This window comes from Topomyia yanbarensis, chromosome 3 (assembly GCF_030247195.1).
Source record: "Topomyia yanbarensis strain Yona2022 chromosome 3, ASM3024719v1, whole genome shotgun sequence".
NCBI lineage: Eukaryota > Metazoa > Arthropoda > Insecta > Diptera > Culicidae > Topomyia > Topomyia yanbarensis.
The window spans coordinates 418,935,133-418,959,885 of record NC_080672.1 but is presented as its reverse complement, the minus strand read 5'-3'; the positions used below and the strand labels follow the sequence as shown (position 1 = coordinate 418,959,885).

Below are 24,753 nucleotides of genomic sequence, written 5' to 3'. Positions count from 1 at the left end.
AGAAAAACTGCTTCGGACAGTTAGCAATTTTTTTCTATAAATACTTGTGGATGTGCATCAATAGTTTTTATATATAGGTTGATTTGAGAGTGGTGCATAGCACTTTAAGGTGGTCTTTATCAGTGCTACGAAAATTCAAAATCAGTTACCTATTTCTGCTTGTATTTGCCGAAATCAACATTCAGATTCACCGCCTCACTCATTCATGAACTTTCCAACTGACTGAAATTTCTTGCAGTATCGAATGCTTGAGTGCAGAGGAAACACAAATTCCTTCATAAACCAAAACATTCATTTGATATTATGTGGACAGTTTGAAGGCAGAAGTTGGCATCTTCTATATTTTCGATCATAAGTGAACTGCATGACCAATATCTGGTGCACTTTTGCTCAATAATCCCCCTTCGAGCTAGCATAGAAACAAAAATCAGTTTTCTTCTGAAACCGAACATATCCGAACCTGAATGCGCTGTGTCGGGAGAACGAATGACGAGGGAAATGAGCCAAACATTTCATTCATCGCGACGGGCATGAATTGAATTTCGTTTTCTTTCAAGTTCACGCAGGGATGTCAAATTTTTTCAGCTCTGGTCTTTACCGTTCTCGTCCCGTTCCAAAAATACCTACATTGATAGGGTTATCGAGAATATTGCTCAACCAACGAATTTCAATAAAAATGTGAAGCAAAGTTTTTTAACAAACTAAATCCAAAATAACGAACGCTTTTTTTACGAACTAATTCAATTTACGAACCCCCGGTTTGGTTCGTAAATGGAGGTTCTAGTGTATCCAACGAGGAAAACAGATCGAAATGGTGAGTTAAACGAAAGCAACTATGTGAAAAAATTCGTTCAGAAGCAGTAGTCGAACTTGCAACCCTTGCTACACTAATCCAATACACAAACCCCTTAACTGGGCAAAGGACTAGAAATCTACAGTCTCTATGAGCTCTGTCACTCACCGAAGTACGATAGGTAATGAACTAAAATCAGACATCAGACGATAATGAAATCCCCGGCCTTGGCGGGGAAATTAAATAGATCAAACGTGTTTGGTGATCAATGCGATAATCTTGTACTCTTCCTGGGACGTTATAATAGCCCAGAGATAGCATAAGGGTTTGTGCATTGGGCTGGAGTCCCAAATGTTGCAGGTTCGAACCTGTCTCTGGGGGAATTTTTTGTTTAACTCACTATTTCGATCAGTGTTCATCGTTGAATGCCACCAAAAAAGTTTTAAATCCCTGGGCGCTTATGTCAAAATACAAAAAAAAGAAATAATTGTATTGATAGATGTATAGCTGAGCCCACCGTGGCCTCACTCCACCATATCCTAGCTAGACTCCCAAATCGCAGTAGGACCGGGGGAACTCCTGTCCCTGCTACTCCCAGTATCTACTGGTGTCGAAAATGAAGGGAGTACTTTCCTTCATTTTCGACATCAGGCTACGGGTTTCATTTATCGAACTGCCTGCTTCTCGATTAGCACTGACACAGAGTGCCGTTTTCAATACATACATACTCTCGGTTGCGGTGTTCAGATGCAGTACTTTTCTAAATATGCCTGGCCCTTGCTTCTGTTGTTTCCAACTCAGCGTTCAACTGAAGAATGAACTCACCTTAGCAGTTCTTTTCCTGGGCGATAATTGCACATAAAACGATAATTTCTCGTGAAATGGTTGCTGTATAGGCGTTTGATACCTAACCACTTTTCGTCACACACCATTTTTGTAGAATTAGTAAAGTTCATTCTCATGTGGTTCATTCCAAGGCAGTGTTACGAAATTTCAAAATCAGTTACCTATTTCTGCTTGCATTTACCGAAACCGACACTCAGATTCAACGCCTCCCTCATTCATTCACTTTTCAACTGACTGAAATTTCATGCAGAATCGAATGCTTGAGAGTGCAGAGGAAATATAAATTCATTCACCAACCAAAGCATTCATTTGTTATTATGTCGATAGTTTGAAGGCAGAAGTTAGCATCTTCTACATTTTCGAGTATAAGTGAACTGCGTAATCTATATCTGGTGCACTTTTGATCGATAATCCCTCTCAGAGCCAGCATAGAAATAAAATTCACTTTGCTTCTGAAACCGAACATGTCCGTACTAGAGGTGTGCGCCGATGCATTTTTAATCGGCGTCGGCGTAAGCGACATTTTTGGCCGGCGGCGGCGGCGTCACGCCGTTGGACCCTATCGGCGGCGGCGCGCCGGCGTTTGTCGGCGTGACGAATATTGACGCCTATGTAACTAAAAAAAATTCTTGACAGTACAATTCCTTTCCCAAATTTACGGTTTCTATTGTAACAGACTTCACAGCACATACAAACAAACGTTACAGCTTAAAGAAAATCTAAAAAAATCATCGCCCACGATGTACTAGCGACATCTGTTGAACATATTGCACAAAATGTAATTCTCGCAACCATATCAATATTTTTTTTTCAACTGAAGCTCCAATAGTGCCCACCCTGCTTGCCAAATGCAAGATAATAAATGAAAGGTGGAACTATTTTTACAGTTGTTAAATTTGAAGAACGAAATAGAGAAATTGTCGATGTCGCATACTACGACTTTGCATGAAATAATGATTGCAATGGACAAATTTGAAGAATGCAGAATGACGACTGTATTTCAATGACCCATAATAATTATTTATTGTTCTATATTTGGAAAATTAAGCAATGGTAAAACAGTTTTTGTTTTGTTTGAGGAAATTAATTGTTGTCGTTTCATTGTTTTTTGTTTCTATTTAGTCATCTTAACCGTAAGCCCGGGGACAATTGACAGCTCCCATATATTGAATTCATAAGCAAATTTTGGGGTGATTTGGTGATGTCATGGCGGCTCGAATGGAGCAAAATTTAGGAAAAAACGCATACCATTTATTATTTTCCATATCTGTGGAAAATAATCAATTTAAGCATTTCTACCATTTCTTTTTGCTGCTAGAATTCTGATAAAAACACAAATTCTATTCAAAACGAATTGTTAAGCTTGGTGGTGATGTACTTTCATTGGCCAAAATGTTTTTCATTTACATTTCTCGAGATAAAAAGCACCAATGATTCAAGGTTTAGGAAGGAAGAGAGCCGGTTGTTAAAAACAACGACTTCCAGCTAAATATATAATAAGATTTATGTAACTTTGCTGACGGTTTTCTGTTAGGGATAAATTTACTCTCTAATAATAGTTTTCTTTACTCATATTTTGGAATAAGCTTTTTCTAAATGTTGTTCTACCCGCATTGACGGCGTTCATAACACACGTAACGAAACACGCTTTTCTCTTGAAACTTTTTCGTTTCGTTGTTCGTGGTACTCATACAAAGAAGGCATACTAGCGTCACCATCAAATCGGTGGTGCATATATGAAACAAGCACTATCTGTCAAGTTGTTTACCGTCGCTCTTTTAGAATCCCGCAGATATCAGGTACCCTAACAAGAGGCGTTATTATTGGCATTACTGCGCAGAAATGTCACTTTTAATGATCGTGGACACCTTTCAAGGTAGACACATTACTTCATTTTCCAGGCTGGTGTTTACTTTTACTTCTTGTAAGTACAAAATCGCCACGATGCACAGAGGAGTAACTAGAACAAATTCTTGGCCAAAAACCAAAAATATTTTTTTTCGATTTTTTTGTTTCGTTATATTTTATACATACCTAAGAACCTACTGTATAACATGGCAAAATTAGGAGTATATCAAAAATTGTTAAAGAAGTTTTGCATGTATGCCCAATGGAGATATTTTAAGGGATATTTTAATCGTTTTCGTTATATATTCAGTAAAATCGCTTTCTAGTGACAGTGATTGGTTGACTAATCTTCAACCAATCACTGTCGCAATCAGTGTTTCCCGTGTGTTGGAAAAAATCAGTAATGTTTCCCGTTTTTAAAAACCTGTTTTAATCCACCTAGCGGTGCAATTGTGCCTTTCTCAATCATGAACACGTGAATGTTTGCGTTGTTTATATTCATTAAAAGCTTTCAAATGAATATATTACATTTTATTATTATACATGACATGCCAAATATACAAGAAAAAATCACTATTCGAGTTCTAAAATTTTGTAAAAGAAAAAACAGCTACATTAATATTAAATTGAAAAACCTGTTTTAACCCTTAAATGCGCAATGTTGTTTTAAAACAACATTGCAAAAACCATCTCAAAATTATCGTAGCAACGTATTAAAACCGTGAGACAATTTTCAGAAAATTTGAAAAAAATTGGTTTGCGCCTTTAAGGGTTAATCCACCTATAGGTGCAATTGTGCCTTTCTCATTTCTCCAAACTATGATTTAATAACTGGTTCGTACAATATAACATTATGGAAATGTCTTTCATTCTTATTACACTTGGTAAGTATATATAAGAGCACCTTTTTCCATTCATCGAAGTATCGGTTTGAATCGGAGTTTTCTATGTGATCGCACTCCACAACCCGTAACTCCGGAGCCGGAAGTCGGATGGAGATGGAATTTAATATCGGTTTCCTGGGACGCAACACCTTTCATTTGAGACTAAGTTGATCAAATCGTTCTAGCCATTTTCGAAAAACCAATTGTTCATGCAAGTTCTTTGATATGTCCACGTACCGGGAATTTTCTAGCACACGCGGCGGGAGGTGATATCGGCGGAACAAATTACACGCGGCACGATTTAGTGGATATCAAAACTCTTTAATTGTCGAGAAAGAATGTAATGAATATAAATAGGTTAAGAAAGACTCGACTGCTTTCGATAACGTTTTATTACTGACTAACTGCTCTGGTATTTTCTACATCTGTAGGTAGTAAGTTTCAGTGGCACGATCATACGATCGGCAATCAAAAGGCCTTTTTTGCTTATCATCTATATGTGTAACGATAGATAGATAAAGCGCAATGAGAAAGGTATCTTCTTATCATACGGCTGAGCGAGAAAACAACTGATACTGTGTTGTGGAACATATGGTGGTTCTAAAACTACTAATAATTATTTTTGCCGCAACATAGCCGGCCGCCTTGAAATCCATGAGATTTCAATATCAAATTCTATCATTGTTGTTTCTAACACTAATTCAATATATCTTATTTTCTATCGGTATTTACGTTTGCAAACAATTGAAAACCGACTCAATCACTAGGTGAGCCTCCTGCTTCTCTGGAACGGTGGTTATTGGTTGAATGTTGGTCTGGATTTACTGTCCTGGATGACATGGGTGTTGACCTTAAACACTGTGCTGACGAACGGTACGGGAGATGATGTCATGGCGAATCACACTGCTGGAATTTTTGCCATCTATGATGTGCATGGTGTCTCGTCTAGCGGCTGTCCTCGACAGCCTTGGATGGAACTGGTGCCCTTCGTCTGTGAAAAAGATGTGGTGCTTTTTTATATGAATTTATGAACATTACAGTATCTTGCCTGGAGCGGAGGCCCCCGGGCCTCCGCGGCCGCCTTCCTTGGCGGTGACGATGGATGGATGAAGAGCTCGTGCTGGTTTGCTACTCTCGAGTAACACCTTGATTGACGAATATCAGGCTGAATCGAAGAGGGTGATCAATCCTCTTGGCTGGTTGGTAGGTTGGTTGAGACGTCGTTGTACCTCGGCGAGAAGAATATTAGCTTGGTTCTAGCTGGCGGACGCAAAACTAATCGATAGCATGGTGCTATAGTACACTGGCGACTGGGCCAGCATCGTAAAGAGGGTAACGTAGACAGGACCGTACATCATGCACATATACTTCGTGATTCGACCTTCACCTTACATGCATTGTATACTTCGGAGATGGAAGATTTGGGGATGTGTAAAGATCGATGTGTCTCGACGACAGACTTCAGAAGAACTCATCCCGGGGTCACCGGAATGGTGACGAAACAGCAACTATGGAGTGTGAAACTAGGATTACTTTTTTGAAATTCTTTATAAACACAACACTTAACTGGAAAGCGGAGGTCTCTAGCGGACCTCCGCTAGTGCCGAAGCACCGTCGTAAACGAGCTACAGCCCGCCATTCGTCGACATCGCGTTGTCCCTTATAGGAAGAACGCATATCTTGGTAATTCCTCGTTTGTAGATTCCGTCCTTGGTGCGAACATTAACGATACGTATGTTGTTATCTGGTCCTCTAACGATATCGGTGACACGGCCAAGATGCCATCTGAGTGGTGGTAAACGTTCGTCCATCAGAAGTACCATGGTTCCAACTGCAATGTTATCCCGTTGTCTCGTCCATTTGGTCCGATTGTGTAAATCAGATAAGTAGAGTGTTGTCCATTTCTCCCACAGCATCTGAACATAGTGTTGAGCCCTTTGCCAGGAAGATAAGCGATTTGTGGGCACACTGTCTAAATTAGGCTCTGCTATGGCAGTCAACGGACGTTGTACAAGAAAATGCCCTGGAGTCAAGGCTTCAAAGTCGTTCGGGTCGTTACTTATTGGTGTAATCGGTCTAGAGTTCAAAACTGCTTCTACTTGTGTTATAACAGTTTGAAACTCGTCGAATTGTAGTGTCCGTGGTCCGACTGTCTTCTTCAATGCAGTTTTGAAGCTCTTTACGGCAGCTTCCCATAGCCCACCAAAGTTGGGCGTTCTAGCAGGGATGAACTTAAATTCAATCCGTTCTACGGCTGTGTCTCTCGTTATCACGTGTTGAAACTGTTGACCTTCAAAGAGCCTTCGTAGTTCATCTAGCTCTCGATTGGCTCCCACAAAGTTTTTCGCGTTGTCACACATGATGACTGTTGGATGCCCTCGCCGGGCTACAAAGCGCTTAAGCGCTGCTAAGAACGCTTCTGTAGTCAAATCTTGCACCAGTTCTAGATGTACCGCTTTTGTGACTAGGCAGACGAATATGGACACGAAACACTTCTTAGGGCTGCTCCGACGATTAGCATAGGTGAATAAAAACGGTCCACAGTAGTCCACGCCGACATGAAGAAAAGGTGGTGCTGGTGTTACTCTTTCTGCTGGTAGGTCCGCCATTAACTGATCTAGAGGTCGTGGCCTTGCGCGAAAGCACGAGATGCAGCCATGTATCAATTTCCGAGCTAAATCCCGAATTCGCGTTGGCCAGTATCGTTCTCTAACGCGCGCAATGAGTAGCTGTTGTCCAGCATGGTATAGCTTCGTGTGATAGTGGGCGAGTATCAACATTGCAAGAGGATGATTGTGGTGAATTATCATCGGATGTTTTCTACTATCTGACACAGGCGCATCCCTCAGCCGGCCGCCAACACGCATGATGCCGTCCACTAACCTTGGACGTAGCGAACAGATTTTTGATGACTCCCGAACCTCATCATTTCTTGCCAAATCGAGCAGTTCCTGGCTGAAGCTTTCTCGCTGGGACAGTTGGACTAAATGAATAATAGTCTTATCATACTCCTCTGTACTGATCAGCCCAATCATTCTACTGCCTCTGTTGATTTCTGTCGCATTATATCGGAACCGACGAATGAGTGCAACTATGCGAATGAGTTTTGGGAACGATAAATATAAGGAAAATATTTCGCTTGGAGGTTGTGCTTGCAGAGCTAATGACACTACACTACGTTCTTCTAAAACGGCTGATTCGAACTGTTCGAAGTTGACATCATCGTTCACAGGCCATGTAGGGGTTTCTTGACGCATCCATAGCGGACCATCGAACCAGATTGCCTGATACTGGAGCTGCGCCGGAGTCATTCCACGGGATAAAATATCTGCTGGGTTTTCAGTACCAGGTACATGATGCCAAACGCCGCATCTTGTGATATGCTGTATTTCAGACACCCTGTTCCCAACGAAGGCTTGCCATCGTGATGGCGACGAAGCTAACCAGCACTGGACAATTTTGGAATCTGTCCAGAAATGTGGCATCGTAGTAGTTGGGATGTTGCTTCTGAACCTTTGGAATAGATGACTGAGTAACAGCGCCGATGACAGTTCCAGTCGAGGTATTGATTGCTTACGTTTGTTTCGCCTTGGTTCATCAAGTGGAGCGACTCTTGACTTTGACATTAGCAGGCGTACTGCAACAGATCCGTCGGATGAGACGCAACGAAGGTAAAGGCATGCTCCATACGCCCTTTCCGAGGCATCACAAAAGCCGTGCAGTTCGACACTTACACAATCTTGGCATGGTCCAACCCATCGCGGCACAGTCGGAGAATCGAGAGCGATCAGGTTTCGCCTATATTCTTGCCAAAAGTCTTGAAATTCCTTCATAAGTGGTTCATCCCATTTGCAATTTAGCTTCCACAGCGTTTGGATAAATATTTTGGCTTGAACTATAACAGGACCGACAAGTCCAAGCGGATCGAAGAGTTTAGATGCGTCGGACAAAATAACTCGTTTGGTAACGATGGCCGATGTGTTCCACCTCGGAACTTCGAAGCGGAAACAGTCTGTGCATGGTTCCCACGCAAGCCCCAAAGTTTTTACAGTGGATGTGGATGAATCTAATTCGAGAATATCTCTATGATCTCGGAGGCCTGCTGGAAGATCTGCCAAGATCTCTTGACAATTCGAATTCCATTTTCGAAGAATAAATCCTGCGCTGTCTAGCAAATTGTTCATTTCCCTTATCAAGCTCCTTCCTTCCTTCACGCTACTAACACCGGTGATCATGTCATCCACATAAAAATCCTTTTTAAGAACCTTAGCAGCTACAGGATGCGATTTGTCTCCGTCCTCTGCCAGCCTTCGCAAACAGCGAGTGGCAAGGTATGGTGCTGCTGAGGTCCCGTACGTAACGGTTGTCAATTCAAATGTTTGAATTGGATCATTTTCTGATTCTCTCCAGATGATGCGTTGCAATCCTTGATCAGATTGTTGTACATTAATCATGCGATACATCTTGGCTATGTCAGCTACGAGTGCCAAACGATACATCCGGAAACGAATTATGATAGACATAAGGTCATCTTGGACAACGGGACCAACCATTAAACCGTCGTTGAGTGCGATTCCAGTGGATGTCCGAGAAGAGGCGTCGAAAACGACACGTAATTTAGTCGTCGTGCTGTCCGGTTTTAATACGGCATGGTGTGGCAGATAATAAACTGGTCCGGGTGCCACGGCTTGATCGTCAACCTTTCGCATGTGACCCATGTACTGGTACTCCCGAATAAACTCACAGTACAAGGTCTTCATTTCAGGATTCGTTGCGAACCGCCTCTCTAAACTCATGAAGCGTCGAAGTGCTGAAGCTTTAGAGTCACCCAGCTTTTGGATGACATAATCTTTTTTCGGCAGGGTCACTACGAAACGCCCTGTATCGTCTCTTGTAGTCGTTTGTTCAAAGATTTCCTCACACCGTGTTTCTTCGATCGAATATGTACTTTTCACTTGACAGGATTCCAATTCCCAAAATTTGGTCACTTGGTCCTGGAGAGCTGTAGTCGAACACAGATATACAGCTGCTGTTGACAAAGCAGATGTCGAATCGGTAAGTCGACCGGAAACGATCCATCCGAAAACAGTATTTTGTAGCGTAGGTCCTTGTTTCCAGAGTTTCCTTTTTCCGTCCAATAACAGATCGAGATAGTACTCTGCACCGATTATCATGTCGATTTCTGCTGCTTTGTTGAAATCCGGATCAGCCAAAATGATTTCGTTCGGTACATTCCACTGATAGATTTCGAAATCTTCGCATGGCAATGGTACGGTTAGTTTTGAAAGAACATTGAATTGTATCATTCGTTTTCGAGCTCTCCATCGAGACAGAGGTTGTTTTTTTCTAGTCCGTAGTGCTGTGTGAGGCGATAAAGAATAGTTTTAATCCGCATTCAAGGTTATTTTGCCAGTTCGGTTCGGTCCTCAGTCTTTTGTTCGCGTGTGAGGATTAAACAATAGCCAGCTGTATAAGCTGGATCGGTTCGTCGTTGGACACCAGTTTAAAGCTAAGTGGTTTTTGTCTTTTGTAACACATTTATTGCTTTCTTCCGTCTGCGCGGGCGCTGACCCCGTGCGTTGACGTTTTCTATGGTTCCCTCTCCGGATGGTCAAATGGAAGTTGAATCGGGTTCAACTTCTAAGGCTCCCCCCCGGCCCAAATGCTATCCAGAACTCTCAACTGGTCCATTTGTGGTCTTCTTTCGGCCCAAGACTAAATCACTGAATCTTCTTCAGATTTCTAAAGACCTGACGGAACGGTTCTCGGCTGTGACCGAAATTTCAAAGGTCCGCTCGGACAAGATAAGGGTGTTGCTAGCCAACTCAAAGCAGGCAAACGATATTGCTTGCTGTGAGCACTTTACGCGGGATTATAACGTGTATATTCCGGCTGTAAGAGTACAATCCGAAGGCGTCGTAACCGATGAGAGTTTGACGTGCGAGGATCTGCTGAAGTACGGGGTTGGCCGATTCAGAGACCGCTTACTTCAGCCAGTTAAAATACTTGAGTGCAAACGTTTGCACTCAGTAGTAGTTGCGGGGGATGGTTCAAAAACGTACCCCCAATCAAACTCTTATCGGGTGACCTTCGCTGGTACCGCTTTGCCAAATTTCGTCCTCTTGCACAAGGTTCGTCTGCCTGTGCGTCTGTTTGTGCCGCGGGTCATGAATTGCACAAAGTGTAAACAACTGGGTCACACAGCCACCCATTGTAGCAACAAGGCCCGCTGTGGAAAATGCGGGGAGAATCATCTAGATGATTCGTGCAGTAGGCAAGCCGAAAAGTGTCCTTACTGTGCGGAGAGTCTGCATGATATCTCGGCATGTCCCGCGTACAAACTACGCGGGGATAAACTGAAACGTTCCCTTGCGGGACGATCCAAACATTCTTTCGCAGAAATGTTAAAGAATGCTACGCCACCATCCTCAGCAAACATCTATACTCACTTGCCTCCTGACGAGGGCGAGGCTGGTAACCCACAAGAGGGAACATCTACTAGGGTGCCTAGAATTTATAGGAAGAGGAGGAACACTTCCTCTCGTAAAGTTCCTTGTAAAGGCCAGAAGGTGTCCCTTGAGGGGGCTCCGAAAGTCACATCTATTGGAAGTGTTGCAATCAAACCGAAGCAATTAGCTCCTGGTCTCGGAGGATTAAGCTCAGAGAAGGAGTTCCCAGCACTTCCAGGAACATCAAAAATCCCAAGTGTTCCTTTGTTTCAGTTCGAGAGTAATCACAGCACTGGAATTATAAAACTCTCGGACATAGTGGACTGGATAATAAAAACTTTCAATATTACTGATCCTATTAAAAGTCTTATGTTAGCTTTTCTCCCTACAGTGAGAACATTTTTGAAGCAGTTGACTGCTAAATGGCCCCTCCTCTCAGCGATTGTATCCTTCGATGGCTAACTCATCGAACGAGGTCACGGATTTGATCACTGTTCTACAGTGGAATTGCAGAAGTATCATCCCGAAAATCGATTCCTTCAAAATTTTAATAAATAATTTGAGTTGCGATGCATTTGCATTATGTGAAACTTGGTTAACTTCCGACATAGAACTCAACTTCCACGACTTTAATATTATTCGCCTGGATCGAGACACCCCCTATGGAGGAGTGCTTTTGGGGATCAAAAAGTGCTATTCCTTCTACAGAATTAACCTTCCCTCGATAACAGGTATTGAAGTTGTCGCTTGTCAAGTAACAACCAAAGGCAAAAGCCTTTGCATAGCTTCCATATATATTCCCCCCAACACCGCGGTTGGGCACCGACGGCTACAAGACATCTTAGAATCCCTGCCAGCACCGCGACTAGTTTTAGGAGACTTTAACTCTCACGGTACAGCATGGGGTTGCCTCTATGATGATAACCGGTCTTCCTTAATTCAGGATCTTTGCGATAACTTCAATTTGACAATTTTAAACACGGGTGAAATGACACGGATTCCTGCTCCTCCAGCGCGCCCGAGCGCCTTAGACTTGTCCCTTTGCTCAACATCGCTGCGGTTAAATTGCACGTGGAAGGTAATTCCTGATCCCCACGGCAGCGACCATCTGCCGATTGTAGTCTCAATCAATAACGGTTCAAGGCCATTGAAATCAATCAATATTTCGTATGACCTCACAGAAATATCGATTGGAAGAGCTATGCTGCCGCGATATCCGACAACATCGAATCTACCCAAGAACTTCCTCCGGAGGAAGAGTACAGCTTTTTGGCTGGCTTGATTCTCGACAGCGCGAATCAAGCTCAGACTAGGCCAGTACCCGGCGCGAACATACAAAAACGTTCTCCCAATCCCTGGTGGGATAAAGAGTGCTCAGACGTGTACGCAGAGAAGGCCGCCGCGTTTAAGACCTTCCGGAACGACGGGTTACCCGCCAGTTTTCGACAGTACGCGACGTTAGACAAGCGAATGAAGAGTTTGATGAAAGCCAAAAAACGCGATTATTGGCGCCGGTTCGTCGACGGATTAACGAGAGAAACATCGATGAGCACTCTTTGGGGAACAGCCCGACGTATGCGAAATCGAAACAGTACTAATGAGAGCGTGGAATATTCAAACCGTTGGATATTCGATTTCGCCAAGAAGGTTTGTCCGGATTCCGCCCCGGCACAGAAGATCTACCGCGCCGCGTCCCGTCACGATAACGCGAACGAAACACCTTTTTCGATGGTGGAGTTCTCACTTGCTCTCTTGTCGTGTAACAATAAAGCTCCAGGGCCAGACAGAATCAAATTCAACTTGTTGAAGAATCTGCCAGACTCTGCCAAGAGACGCTTGTTGAACTTATTTAATAAGTTTCTTGAGGCTAACATTGTCCCACACGATTGGAGGCAAGTGAAGGTCATCGCCATCCAAAAACCAGGAAAACCAGCCTCCGACCACAATTCGTACCGTCCGATCGCAATGCTATCCTGTATCCGGAAGTTGTTCGAGAAAATGATCCTATCCCGCCTCGACAATTGGGTCGAAGCAAATGGCTTACTGTCAGATACACAATTTGGCTTTCGCAAAGGCAAAGGGACGAACGATTGTCTTGCGTTGCTCTCAACTGAAATTCAAATGGCCTATGCTAGCAAAGAGCAGATGGCATCAGTGTTCCTAGATATTAAGGGGGCTTTTGATTCAGTTTCGATCAACATTCTTTCAGAGAAGCTGCACCAGCATGGTCTTTCAGCGACTTTAAACAACTTTTTACTAAACTTGTTGTCGGAAAAGCACATGCATTTTTCGCATGGTGACTTATCGACATCACGATTTAGCTACATGGGCCTTCCCCAGGGCTCATGTCTAAGCCCCCTGTTATACAATTTCTACGTCAACGACATTGATGAATGTCTTGACAATTCCTGCACGTTAAGACAACTTGCAGACGATGGCGTGGTGTCTGTTACGGGACCCAAAGCTGTCGATCTACAAGGACCATTACAGAATACCCTGGACAATTTGTCTGCTTGGGCTATTAAGCTGGGTATCGAATTCTCCACGGAGAAAACTGAGCTAGTTGTATTTTCAAGGAAGCGTGAACCAGCACAACTACAGCTTCTATTAATGGGTCAAACTATCGCTCAGGTCTTCACAGTAAAATATCTAGGGGTCTGGTTCGACTCGAAAGGTACTTGGGGATGCCATATTCGGTATCTGAAACAGAAATGCCAACAAAGGATCAACTTTCTTCGTACAATAACCGGAACATGGTGGGGTGCCCACCCAGGAGACCTAATTAGGTTGTATCAAACAACGATACTGTCGGTAATGGAATACGGATGCTTCTGCTTTCGCTCCGCCGCGAACATACATTTCATCAAACTCGAAAGAATTCAGTATCGTTGTTTGCGTATCGCCTTAGGGTGCATGCAGTCGACCCATACGATGAGTCTCGAAGTGCTGTCGGGCGTTCTCCCGTTGAAAAATCGATTTTGGGAACTCTCATATCGATTGCTCATTCAATGCGATATCTTGAACCCGGTCGTGATTGAAAATTTCGAAAGGCTTGTTGAGCTCAATTCTCAGACCCGTTTCATGTCCCTGTACTTTGACTACATGGCGCAGAATATTAACCCTTCTTCTTACAATCCCAACCGTGTGCATTTCATAAATACTTCTGAATCTACTGTTTTCTTCGACACATCCATGAAAGACGAGATTAGTGGAATTCCGGACCACATACGCCCACAAGTGGTTCCAAACATTTTTTATAATAAATTCCGAGAAGTCGACTGTTCTAAGATGTTTTATACTGACGGATCAAACCTCGAAGGATCCACTGGCTTCGGTATTTTCAATCAAAAGTTCACCGCCTCCTACAAACTCAGTGACCCTGCTTCAGTTTACGCCGCAGAACTAGCTGCCATTCAGTATACCCTTGGAGTCATTGAAACATTACCCGCAGACCATTACTTCATCGTTTCGGATAGCCTCAGTTCCATTGACGCTATTCGCTCGATGAAACAAGGCAAGCACTCCTCGTATTTTTTGGGGAAAATACGGGAGCTATTGAGTGCTTTATCTGACAACTCTTTCCAGATTACCTTGGTATGGGTCCCTTCTCATTGCTCCATTCCGGGCAATGAGAAGGCAGACTCCTTAGCTAAGGTGGGTGCCTTAGAAGGAGACGTTTACGAAAGACCAATTTGCTTCAGCGAATTTTTCAGTATTACTCATCAGAGAACCCTCGAAAGTTGGCAAACTTCGTGGAGCACTGGAGAGCTGGGAAGGTGGCTACATTCGATAATCCCTAAGGTATCGACGAAACCTTGGTTCAAGGGGATGGATGTGGGTCGTGACTTCATTCGTGTGATGTCCCGACTCATGGCAAACCATTACACGCTGGATGCACATCTCCGGCGTATTGGGCTCGTGGATAGTGGTATCTGCGCTTGTGGCGACGGCTATCACGACATCGAGCACATTGTCTGGGCGTGCACCGAGTACAGTTCCGCTAGGTCTCGGCTAATGGATACCCTGCGGGCCCGAGGAAGACCAACCAACGTCCCGGTTCGAGATGTGCTGGCAAGCCGCGATGTTCTCTATATGTCCCTTATATACACCTTTGTGAAAACCATCAATATACAAGTCTAACTGCCCCTTGTTATCTCCTTATCATTCTCAGAACGCTCTTCCACCTGTATCAAACCATCTGTATCGAATGAGCCAACAAACACGGGACCTACGGCACGAACATAACACGCTTAACTCGAAATGTAGCCGATCCACATCTGAGCCGTACTACGAAATCGTCTGGAAAAACCCCTGCCATCTTGAGGAGGACCACCCGGCGTCCCAGTACATGATTCCCCTGATGAAGGCCACTCGAGTTTGTAATCCATCCGTTGATCTCACGATGCCTGAAACTGAAATAATTTTCTCTCCCTGCCATCTTTGTCTACCCCCCCCCCTCCCCTGACTCTTATACCCAGAAGTAAAACCCCTACCCCCCCCCCCCCCCCCAATATCATCACGAAGCATTTAGCTCTTCTTGTCTCTTCTAGTTTTAACTATTATATTATATAATCTCGTTGAAATTGCCCAACTCTACTACCCACAAAAATAACTATAATTACGAATCTTTACAAAATTCAATCATGCCCTCTAGTTATGCCTAGTTTTAAGTTAGTCGTAAAAAATTGTCCCCCTTAATTAAACATTATTTGCTTCAATAATCTCACTGATAAAAATGTCAAACCATATTGCCACAAAAACTAAATGACCCCCCTAATCTTACGAAAACAATATTATCCCCTTGTGTAGATATATAAGATAGCTATAAAATCGCATTAGTTTCATTTTAAAAAAATCAATATGTAATCCCCTAGTTTTAAGCAATTTAAAATGTAAAACAAAACAAAATTGGCACCTTTAAGCTAACGCAACGTGCCTTATCAAATAAACGATTTGAATAAAAAAACATTGAATTGTATGTCCTCCTGGAACTTCGAGATTTCGTTTAATCGTGGATTGATCGTTGCACGCACAGCTTGCTTAGACACACCTCCCGATCCTCCAATTCCTTGGATAGACAAGTAGTCAGAAAACTCCTTCAATTTGAGCTTCCGACAGAAGCTAGTAGTTACAAAACAATATTGGGAGCACGAATCGAGCAATGCTCTGGCCAAAATCGTGTTTCCATACGCATCGCTAACACGCACAAGTGCAGTTGACAGCAGCACTTGACGTGTAATTGACTTATTGGAGGCTTGAAGTGTGACTGTGTGCTTGGTGGAGAAGGGTTGACCAGTGGCAGGCCTTGGGTGAGTGCTATGCGAATGTGGATTGACAACTGTTAAGGTGATGGTGGATGGTGTATTTGTGTTTGTGGGTGTGGGTGTGGCTGTGGCTGTGTTCTGAGTCGGAGTTTGCAACGTCTGCTGATTATTGTCAGTTGGGGGTCGTCTCGACTTTTGTTTTTCATTTCCACTGTTCGCTGAAGCGTTTGACGGATGAAGCAACGTGTGATGCCTCCTACCGCAATTACGGCACATTCCTCTTGTACAGTTGCGGGCCAGGTGTCCACCTGACAAACAGTTCACACATAAACCATGTTTACGTACCGTATCATAACGTTCTGATACACTCAAATTCTGGAATCGTTTGCATATGAATGCTGAGTGGGACGGTTCTGAACAGAAGCTACAACGTCCAGATGTTGATGGATGGCTCACACCAAACCGTGGCCTTTTGTTATCGGCTATTGGTGGGAGAATGTTATGTCCAACAGATTGGAGAACTGCACAATGATTTCTGAGAAAGCTAATCAAATCTTCATAAGCTGGGACCTCTTTGGAGTTGTGGTGTGTTTCCCATAATCTAAGAGTTACAGGATCCAACCTCGCGCAGAGCATGTGAACAAGGATAGTACTCCAGCCAGCTGTCTCTTGTCCCAGTTTTTCGAGCATTTGCAGATTCTTATCAAATTCACTTAGAACGTGGTTTAGGGATTCGAAATTCTCTCTCTTCATAACAGCAACTCCAAAGAGTGCTTCTAGGTGCGCCTTGACAATCAATTTAGTATTTTGATAACGTCTTTCTAAAGATGTCCAAGCCACGGTGTAGTTGGCTGCTGTCAGCTCAATGGATGAAATCGCTTGAAGAGCTTCTCCGGAGACAGACGATCGCAAGTACGTAAACCTGTCCATGTCTGTAAGCTTCTCGTTCCGATGGATAAGGCTGCGGAAAGCATCTCGAAATGGGACCCAATCTCGAAGTTTACCACAAAAGGTAGGTAATTTAATCTCTGGAAGTTTGATCTTCGAATATGCAGAAACCGAGGCAGTAACAGCGGGAGGGCTGGCGACACTCTCGTCCTTGATACGATGTTTTAGCAGCGATCCCTTGAGTCTGCAATATAAATTCTCCGCATCTCGTAAAATCTCATCGTTCTCTACATCCCTCCTTTCTTCAGCAGCTTCCAATCTCGCCAAACGGTCTGCTTCCTTCTCGTCTAGTTCTGGTTCGTCTTCATCTTCCAATTCATCCATTTCAGCTTCTATCAAATTTCGCACTTCTTTGAATTCACTAAATGCACTTTCTAGCAACTGCAAACGAACATCAACTTGATCTCTGTCATCGATTGTATAATGTTCAACAAACTCGGCAATTCCTGTCATAGTGGTTCGCAAGCGTTTTTCACGTTTTTGGAGTGTTCTTAAACTGCTTGCCATCTTCACTTGATCGTCACTAATAATACACTTATCAATGTTGGTTCGTTTGCACTGCTCACCACACCGAGTTTTCACTTAATTCTCTATACACCGTCGCACTGCTAGTTGAATTATTAACCGTAACGAGAACCGCGAGAAGCATTGACTGACCACCCAAATTGACAGCAGCAAAGGAGAATCGACCCAAGAACAACACGAGCCAACCAAAAACCCAACAGAATGTAAGACCGACGACTTCTTTTAACCCACAGGGACCATCTACAGTTGTCAAAAAATAGAAATTCGCATGCAACTTAACTTTATTATTCCTCCTTGTAACATCACCTCTATTTCTCAACCCAAACCACCGGTCTTCCCCACATGCAATTGAGAAGCCACAGACCATGCAATTACAGTACTTTCCTCAAATTTCCGTGGTAACAGCTCACATACACGCCGTCCGATATTCGTCGACCCAGTCCTCGGATCTCCACATGTGGCAGCAACAGCACTAATTGGGCAGCAACTCAGCGTCCAAAATGGCGATTATTCCGCATGCACTTCGCTTCGACAATGGACTATTGTTCGCGTTCAATCCGCCACGAGGAATATTCACGAGACTTGTCCCGAATACCAGTACACGACACATCCGGCTCGAAGGACCACTTTGTTCATGCAAGTTCTTTGATATGTCCACGTACCGGGAATTTTCTAGCACACGCGGCGGGAGGTGATATCGGCGGAACAAATTACACGCGGCACGATTTAGTGGATATCAAAACTCTTTAATTGTCGAGAAAGAATGTAATGAATATAAATAGGTTAAGAAAGACTCGACTGCTTTCGATAACGTTTTATTACTGACTAACTGCTCTGGTATTTTCTACATCTGTAGGTAGTAAGTTTCAGTGGCACGATCATACGATCGGCAATCAAAAGGCCTTTTTTGCTTATCATCTATATGTGTAACGATAGATAGATAAAGCGCAATGAGAAAGGTATCTTCTTATCATACGGCTGAGCGAGAAAACAACTGATACTGTGTTGTGGAACATATGGTGGTTCTAAAACTACTAATAATTATTTTTGCCGCAACACCAATATAACCGTTATTCTGAATTTGGATGCTTCCGGATCTGTCGATGGTGGCCAGTGTGGCCAAAGAGACTTTGAATGACTGTTGGTGACCTAGATCTACAAATTCAACAGTTGTGTTTATATTTTGGAAAAAAATCACCTCTCCAATTCATCGCAGAATTCGTTAGAATCGGGATTTGCTGCGTGATCGTATGTATCACCCTGTAATTCAGGAACCAGAACTCGGATCCACACAAAATACAACAGCAGCTTATGGACCTTTCATTTAAAATCAAGTTTGTCAAAATCGGTTCAGAAAATTCCGAGAAACCGATGTGGACAAATCAACAAATTTTGATTTGTAACCATACTCTTCAACTCGTAATCCGGAACAAGATGTCGGTTGAAAATGAAATTCAATAGCAACCTATGGGAATATTATACCTTTCATTTGAATCTTAGTTTGTAAAAATCGGTTCAGCCATCTCCAAGAAACCGATGTGGACATTTTGTTAACAAATCCGCACATACACACATACATACATACATACATACATACATACATACATACATACATACATACATATATACATACATACATACATACATACATACATACATAACTCCGCTAGCGAATGACGGATCTCAATAGTAGCACGTCTGTAATAACATACGTACATGGAACTATTGAGAACCAGAGCTACAGGTCCAAAGCCCTGGTAAAGGAGGATGGTTGTGATGATCCGGGCCGAGATCACCACGTAAAGCAAGGTAGGGCATAACCCCAATTCCAAGGCGTGAAGCGACCCGTGCCGAGGGATGAGTGATCGAGGGGGTGAAAAAGATGCTCGATCGTTAACGGAGCCTATGGGGTACCTGGGCAACCCCCACAGTAAGCGTCCCTTACCACGCTAATGCGGAGCTCTGGCGTGGCGGACATATATTTCTCGCGCTACTCGTGGGACTTTACATGGAGATAAATAAAAATAAAAACAAACAGACGGAGGTGCCAAACCCCTTCGCTAGAGGTGGTTTGGCGAGGTCTCCCCCCCATGGGGAGAGTAGTGGAGCGATGAGTGCTGCATCCGAAAGCACCAGTGACCCCCCAGCGGCGGTAGGCAATAACCCTACCAATGCATCGGAGGGGCCAATATCTGCGATGCGCAAAGTAGCGAAGCAACTCGATTCTATAATCGACTTCGATAGCGCAAAGCAGAATATAGCCAAGGAGTTGAAGTTGAGCCTCCTGGAGCTCCGGAAAGCTGTTCGTGTCGCAAGACAGGAACAGCAGGCCTATGTTGAGAGGGTGGAATGTCGGGAGAGGCCCGACAGAGAAACCCAGACAGTGGCCTCCAATAGAGAGGAAAGAGAGAAGGTCGATAGAGGTTCACAGACAGTGGCCTTTACCTTCTACGGAGCAGCCACGTCGATCGGAGCGGCGACCGAGTTCCCCTCGAAGGGAAAAGGAAAGGGCAATCGCAAGACGGCATCGAATGCGAAGCGCCCTAGGAAGTCGCCAGGCGAGGGTGCCAAAACCGACACCACTCGGCGTGCAACCGTCAAGGTCAAACGCCGCCTGGGTGAGGTAAGCGAGGGCGAGAGTGACCTCGCTGTGGAGAGCGATGGTACCAGCAACCCGGCACGACCGGGGCAGGGGGGCTCAAACCCCTGGACGCTGGTCACCAAGAAAAAGCCGGCACCGAAACCGGAGGTACCGCGGCCTGCGAGGAAGGCCAAGGACAGAGGCGAAGCCTTGTGGTTAAAAACCGACAAGGACAAATACGCCGATGTCCTTACCAGCGTCCAGGGGTTTGAGCCCCCCTGCCCCGGTCGTGCCGGGTTGCTGGTACCATCGCTCTCCACAGCGAGGTCACTCTCGCCCTCGCTTACCTCACCCAGGCGGCGTTTGACCTTGACGGTTGCACGCCGAGTGGTGTCGGTTTTGGCACCCTCGCCTGGCGACTTCCTAGGGCGCTTCGCATTCGATGCCGTCTTGCGATTGCCCTTTCCTTTTCCCTTCGAGGGGAACTCGGTCGCCGCTCCGATCGACGTGGCTGCTCCGTAGAAGGTAAAGGCCACTGTCTGTGAACCTCTATCGACCTTCTCTCTTTCCTCTCTATTGGAGGCCACTGTCTGGGTTTCTCTGTCGGGCCTCTCCCGACATTCCACCCTCTCAACATAGGCCTGCTGTTCCTGTCTTGCGACACGAACAGCTTTCCGGAGCTCCAGGAGGCTCAACTTCAACTCCTTGGCTATATTCTGCTTTGCGCTATCGAAGTCGATTATAGAATCGAGTTGCTTCGCTACTTTGCGCATCGCAGATATTGGCCCCTCCGATGCATTGGTAGGGTTATTGCCTACCGCCGCTGGGGGGTCACTGGTGCTTTCGGATGCAGCACTCATCGCTCCACTACTCTCCCCATGGGGGGGAGACCTCGCCAAACCACCTCTAGCGAAGGGGTTTGGCACCTCCGTCTGTTTGTTTTTATTTTTATTTATCTCCATGTAAAGTCCCACGAGTAGCGCGAGAAATATATGTCCGCCACGCCAGAGCTCCGCATTAGCGTGGTAAGGGACGCTTACTGTGGGGGTTGCCCAGGTACCCCATAGGCTCCGTTAACGATCGAGCATCTTTTTCACCCCCTCGATCACTCATCCCTCGGCACGGGTCGCTTCACGCCGTGGAATTGGGGTTATGCGCTACCTTGCTTTACGTGGTGATCTCGGCCCGGATCATCACAACCATCCTCCTTTACCAGGGCTTTGGACCTGTAGCTCTGGTTCTCAATAGTTCCATGTACGTATGTTATTACAGACATGCTACTATTGAGATCCGTCATTCGCTAGCGGAGTTACGGAGAAATCTTACCCTCTGCATCGCCACATCTGTGCACCAGCATCGCTAAAAGTCAAGATCACTTTGCTCAACTATTCTTCGAGAAAAAAAATTTAAAATAGGTCACGATTCAATCAATTATAAATAAACCTCGTATTGAAAATAATTTTTGGGTTTTCACAAAACTAGTTCACGCAAAAAAAGATGACATTATACTCAAATGTTTAGTAGGTGGTTGTGTCTGAATATGTTTAATATTTTTATGATTCTAATTCATAACTCGATGAAACATGGATTTGTATTAACTTTATTGACTAAAACAGTCAAGAATTGAACGACGTGCAACGATTTTCGTAAATTCTCGTCGTGTTATCGTGATATTTTAGTCTTGAGCTTACCGTTGTTTTTTTACACAGACTCACGAGTCTTATAGTTTTCTAAATTATTTCACGGACATGAATTGTGGCTAGATAGTGTATTTTGCTCAGCGCAGTTTCATTTAATTCCGAACATTTCTCTAAATTTTAACAAAGGAATAACAGGGTTACAGGTCCTAGTAGTGTCTTTGTATCTAATGCTCGTGCCTATGAGACTGGTTGCTAGTAGTTGTACACAATAGCTCACATAGAAATTTCAAAGCCAAAAAGCGGAGCGAATAATTCATGAATAATAGTCTGAGTTCCTTGTAATTGTTTACGTAAGTATAATAAGATTATGTGGAAAATTAATTACTTCATGAATTACATCATGAACAGTTTCACGAGCTCGACTGGTGAATCGTGTGTAGCATATTAGGAATTAAGAATCGGTTAAAAAATCAATGAATAATACACTGCGTTCCAGTGAAATTGATTACGTGCAAATATTAGGATCAGGTACATAATCGTAAATTTCAGACACATATATCTTGAAAGTGAGTGTTTTTTTTAATTTGTGGACCATTCCACGCGCACGAATGGTGAATTGTAACTTATATGCTCGCAACTATAACCAGTTGACGAAGCAAGAATGGATCCATGAATTATATTTCGAGTGTCGTGTAATGACTTTCGAGAAAATATCAAGACTTTGTTAATTTTGTGATCTACTAAAACAACCACTAATACCAAATAAAGATCAATATGATTAGTTAATGTCGTATATTCGGACCATAGACAATGTTTGTGCGATATTTAGAGCGACAATTTCAATCATTAAATGCATCTTGCTTTCGATCATACGTTTCACGACTTGAGAGTAACATGAAGGACGAGCCGAAGCAATTTTGGGCTTATTTGCGGAACAAAACATCCACCCGTGGTTTTCCTGAAAACGTGAACTACCGTGACAGGACCTCAACGACACTTGCGGAGTCAGCAAATCTATTCTCGTCTTTCTTTCAAAGTGTGCTAAGTAATAACCCACCACCTTTGTCTGAATCGTACCTGAGTAGTCTGCCGACGTTCTCCTTGAATTTGCGTGTAACATCTTTCACCGAACGCGAAGTGTACACCAATCTACGTGGTGTTGACGGTTCAAAGGGACCAGGATCGGACGGAATACAACCATGTTTCGTCAAGGAATGCTCTTCATCGTTAGCTGTACCGATATCCATGCTTTTCAATCACTCTCTCGGTGAAAGTATTTTTCCCGCCAAGTGGAAGAAGGCTTTAATAACACCAATTCATAAGGCCGGTAACGTCCATGACGTCATAAATTACAGGGGAGTTTCAATCCTGAGCTGCCTCCCAAAAGTTTTTGAAAGTATGCTGTTAGATATTCTCTACCCTGCAGTAAAACACATCATCACTACAGATCAGCATGGGTTTGTTAGAAAGCGCTCAACAACGATGAACTTAATGAGCTATGTGTCAACGCTGATTGATAAATTAGAGAAACGACAGTGTATGTAGATTTCTCCAAAGCCTTCGATCGCCTTCCTCATCAGCTAGCTGTTGAAAAGTTGAGGCGAATCGGATTTCCGGACTGGCTGACCAATTGGATCTTCTCGTACCTTACAAACCGCAGTGCATCTGTGCGACTTGGAACTGTACTTTCAGACCCTTTCGACATCACATCGGGTGTACCTCAAGGGAGTCACCTTGGACCTCTTCTCTTCGTGCTCTTTGTGAATGACATTTGCAGCGAATTGACATCGTGTAAGGTGATGTACGCAGATGATCTGAAAATTTATCGCATCATAACAACTCTGGTAGATTGTTGTGCACTTCAGATGGACATAGATAGGATCATGAGTTGGTGTGATAGAAACGGAATGACTATAAACATTCAGAAATGCAACATAATCACATTCACACGAATATTCTCGCCAATTACGTTTGAGTATGCAGTGAGCGCTGCCCCAGTAAAACGAGTTTCATCAAGGACCTTGGTGTTATACTTGACCGTAAGCTACGTTTCATCGAACACTTCAATGCAGCTACTGCTAAAGCCTTTGCAGTACTAGGACCCATCAAACGAAACACCCGAGATTTCAACGACGTCTACTGCCTGAAGGCACTGTACATCAGTCTGGTACGCAGCATTCTAGAGTATGGAGTTATCGTTTGGGCCCCGTATCACACCGTACACATTAATCGCATAGAACGGGTGCAAAAGAGCTTCGTCCGGTATGCCCTTCGACGGCTTCCCTGGCGAAATCGATTTGAACTACCACCGTATGAGAATCGTTGTGCTCTTATCAACCTGCCTACGCTACGAAACAGGAGAGTTTTTCTGCAGCGACTTTTTGTGTTCGATCTTCTCGCTGACAACATTGACTGCCCTGTGCTGCTCGCTAAGCTGAACTTCAACGTTCCTGGTAGGTCTCTGCGGAGAATGGACTTCTTTCGGCGCTCTACTCATCGCACGCAGTACGGCCAGAATAACCCGGTAGATGTTTGCTGTCAGCTCTTCAATAGCGTTTTTCATCATTTTGACTTTAACTTAAGTAGAGAAATGTTCAAATTGAAAATTGGTTTAAGTTAGTATAGTATTTCAGTCTGTACGAAAATTTATTAATTCGAAGACAATATACAATTAGAATGTTCTTAGATTTGTGGATACAATTATGAGTCAACGATTTTCGAGTTCGCGAATTGTCGGCGTGAGAAAAACGCGTCGGCGGCGCCGCCGGTCTACGCTTCGGCGTCGGCGTTTGTTAAAATTTACCGGCGGCGGCGGCGGCGTGGCGCGGCGCACAGGTCTAGTCCGTGTACTCGGGGGACCGAGTCATCTTCCGACAGATAATGTTCTCCATCTTGAGTGTTCGGTGAATCAAGGTATGGGAGCAGTGAAATTTTCGGCCAGTGTCACGCAAACTCGTTCCGTCCCTGTCGTCGAA

General features: G+C 44.0%; 1 protein-coding gene across 1 annotated transcript; it reads right to left on the bottom strand.

Moving 5' to 3' along the window:
- Nucleotides 1-5,996: 5,996 nt before the first annotated feature.
- LOC131688381 (uncharacterized) lies at nt 5,997-17,485 on the bottom strand. The gene is made up of 2 exons (XM_058972587.1): nt 15,871-17,485; nt 5,997-9,625 (listed from the first exon to the last, which is right to left on the bottom strand). The coding sequence occupies exons 1-2, from the start codon at nt 17,483-17,485 to the stop codon at nt 5,997-5,999; spliced, it is 5,244 nt and encodes a 1,747-aa protein (XP_058828570.1).
- Between the last annotated feature and the right edge of the window lie 7,268 nt (nt 17,486-24,753).

Bases quoted from the DNA above. Each gene is read 5' to 3' on its own strand.
- LOC131688381 (XM_058972587.1), bottom strand. From the start codon at position 17,485: ATGACAGGAATTGCCGAGTTTGTTGAACATTATACAATCGATGACAGA. The intron at 9,626-15,870 runs GTGTGTCTAAGC...TGCCATGCGAAG, and splicing joins AGGAATTGGAGGATCGGGAG to ATTTCGAAATCTATCAGTGG.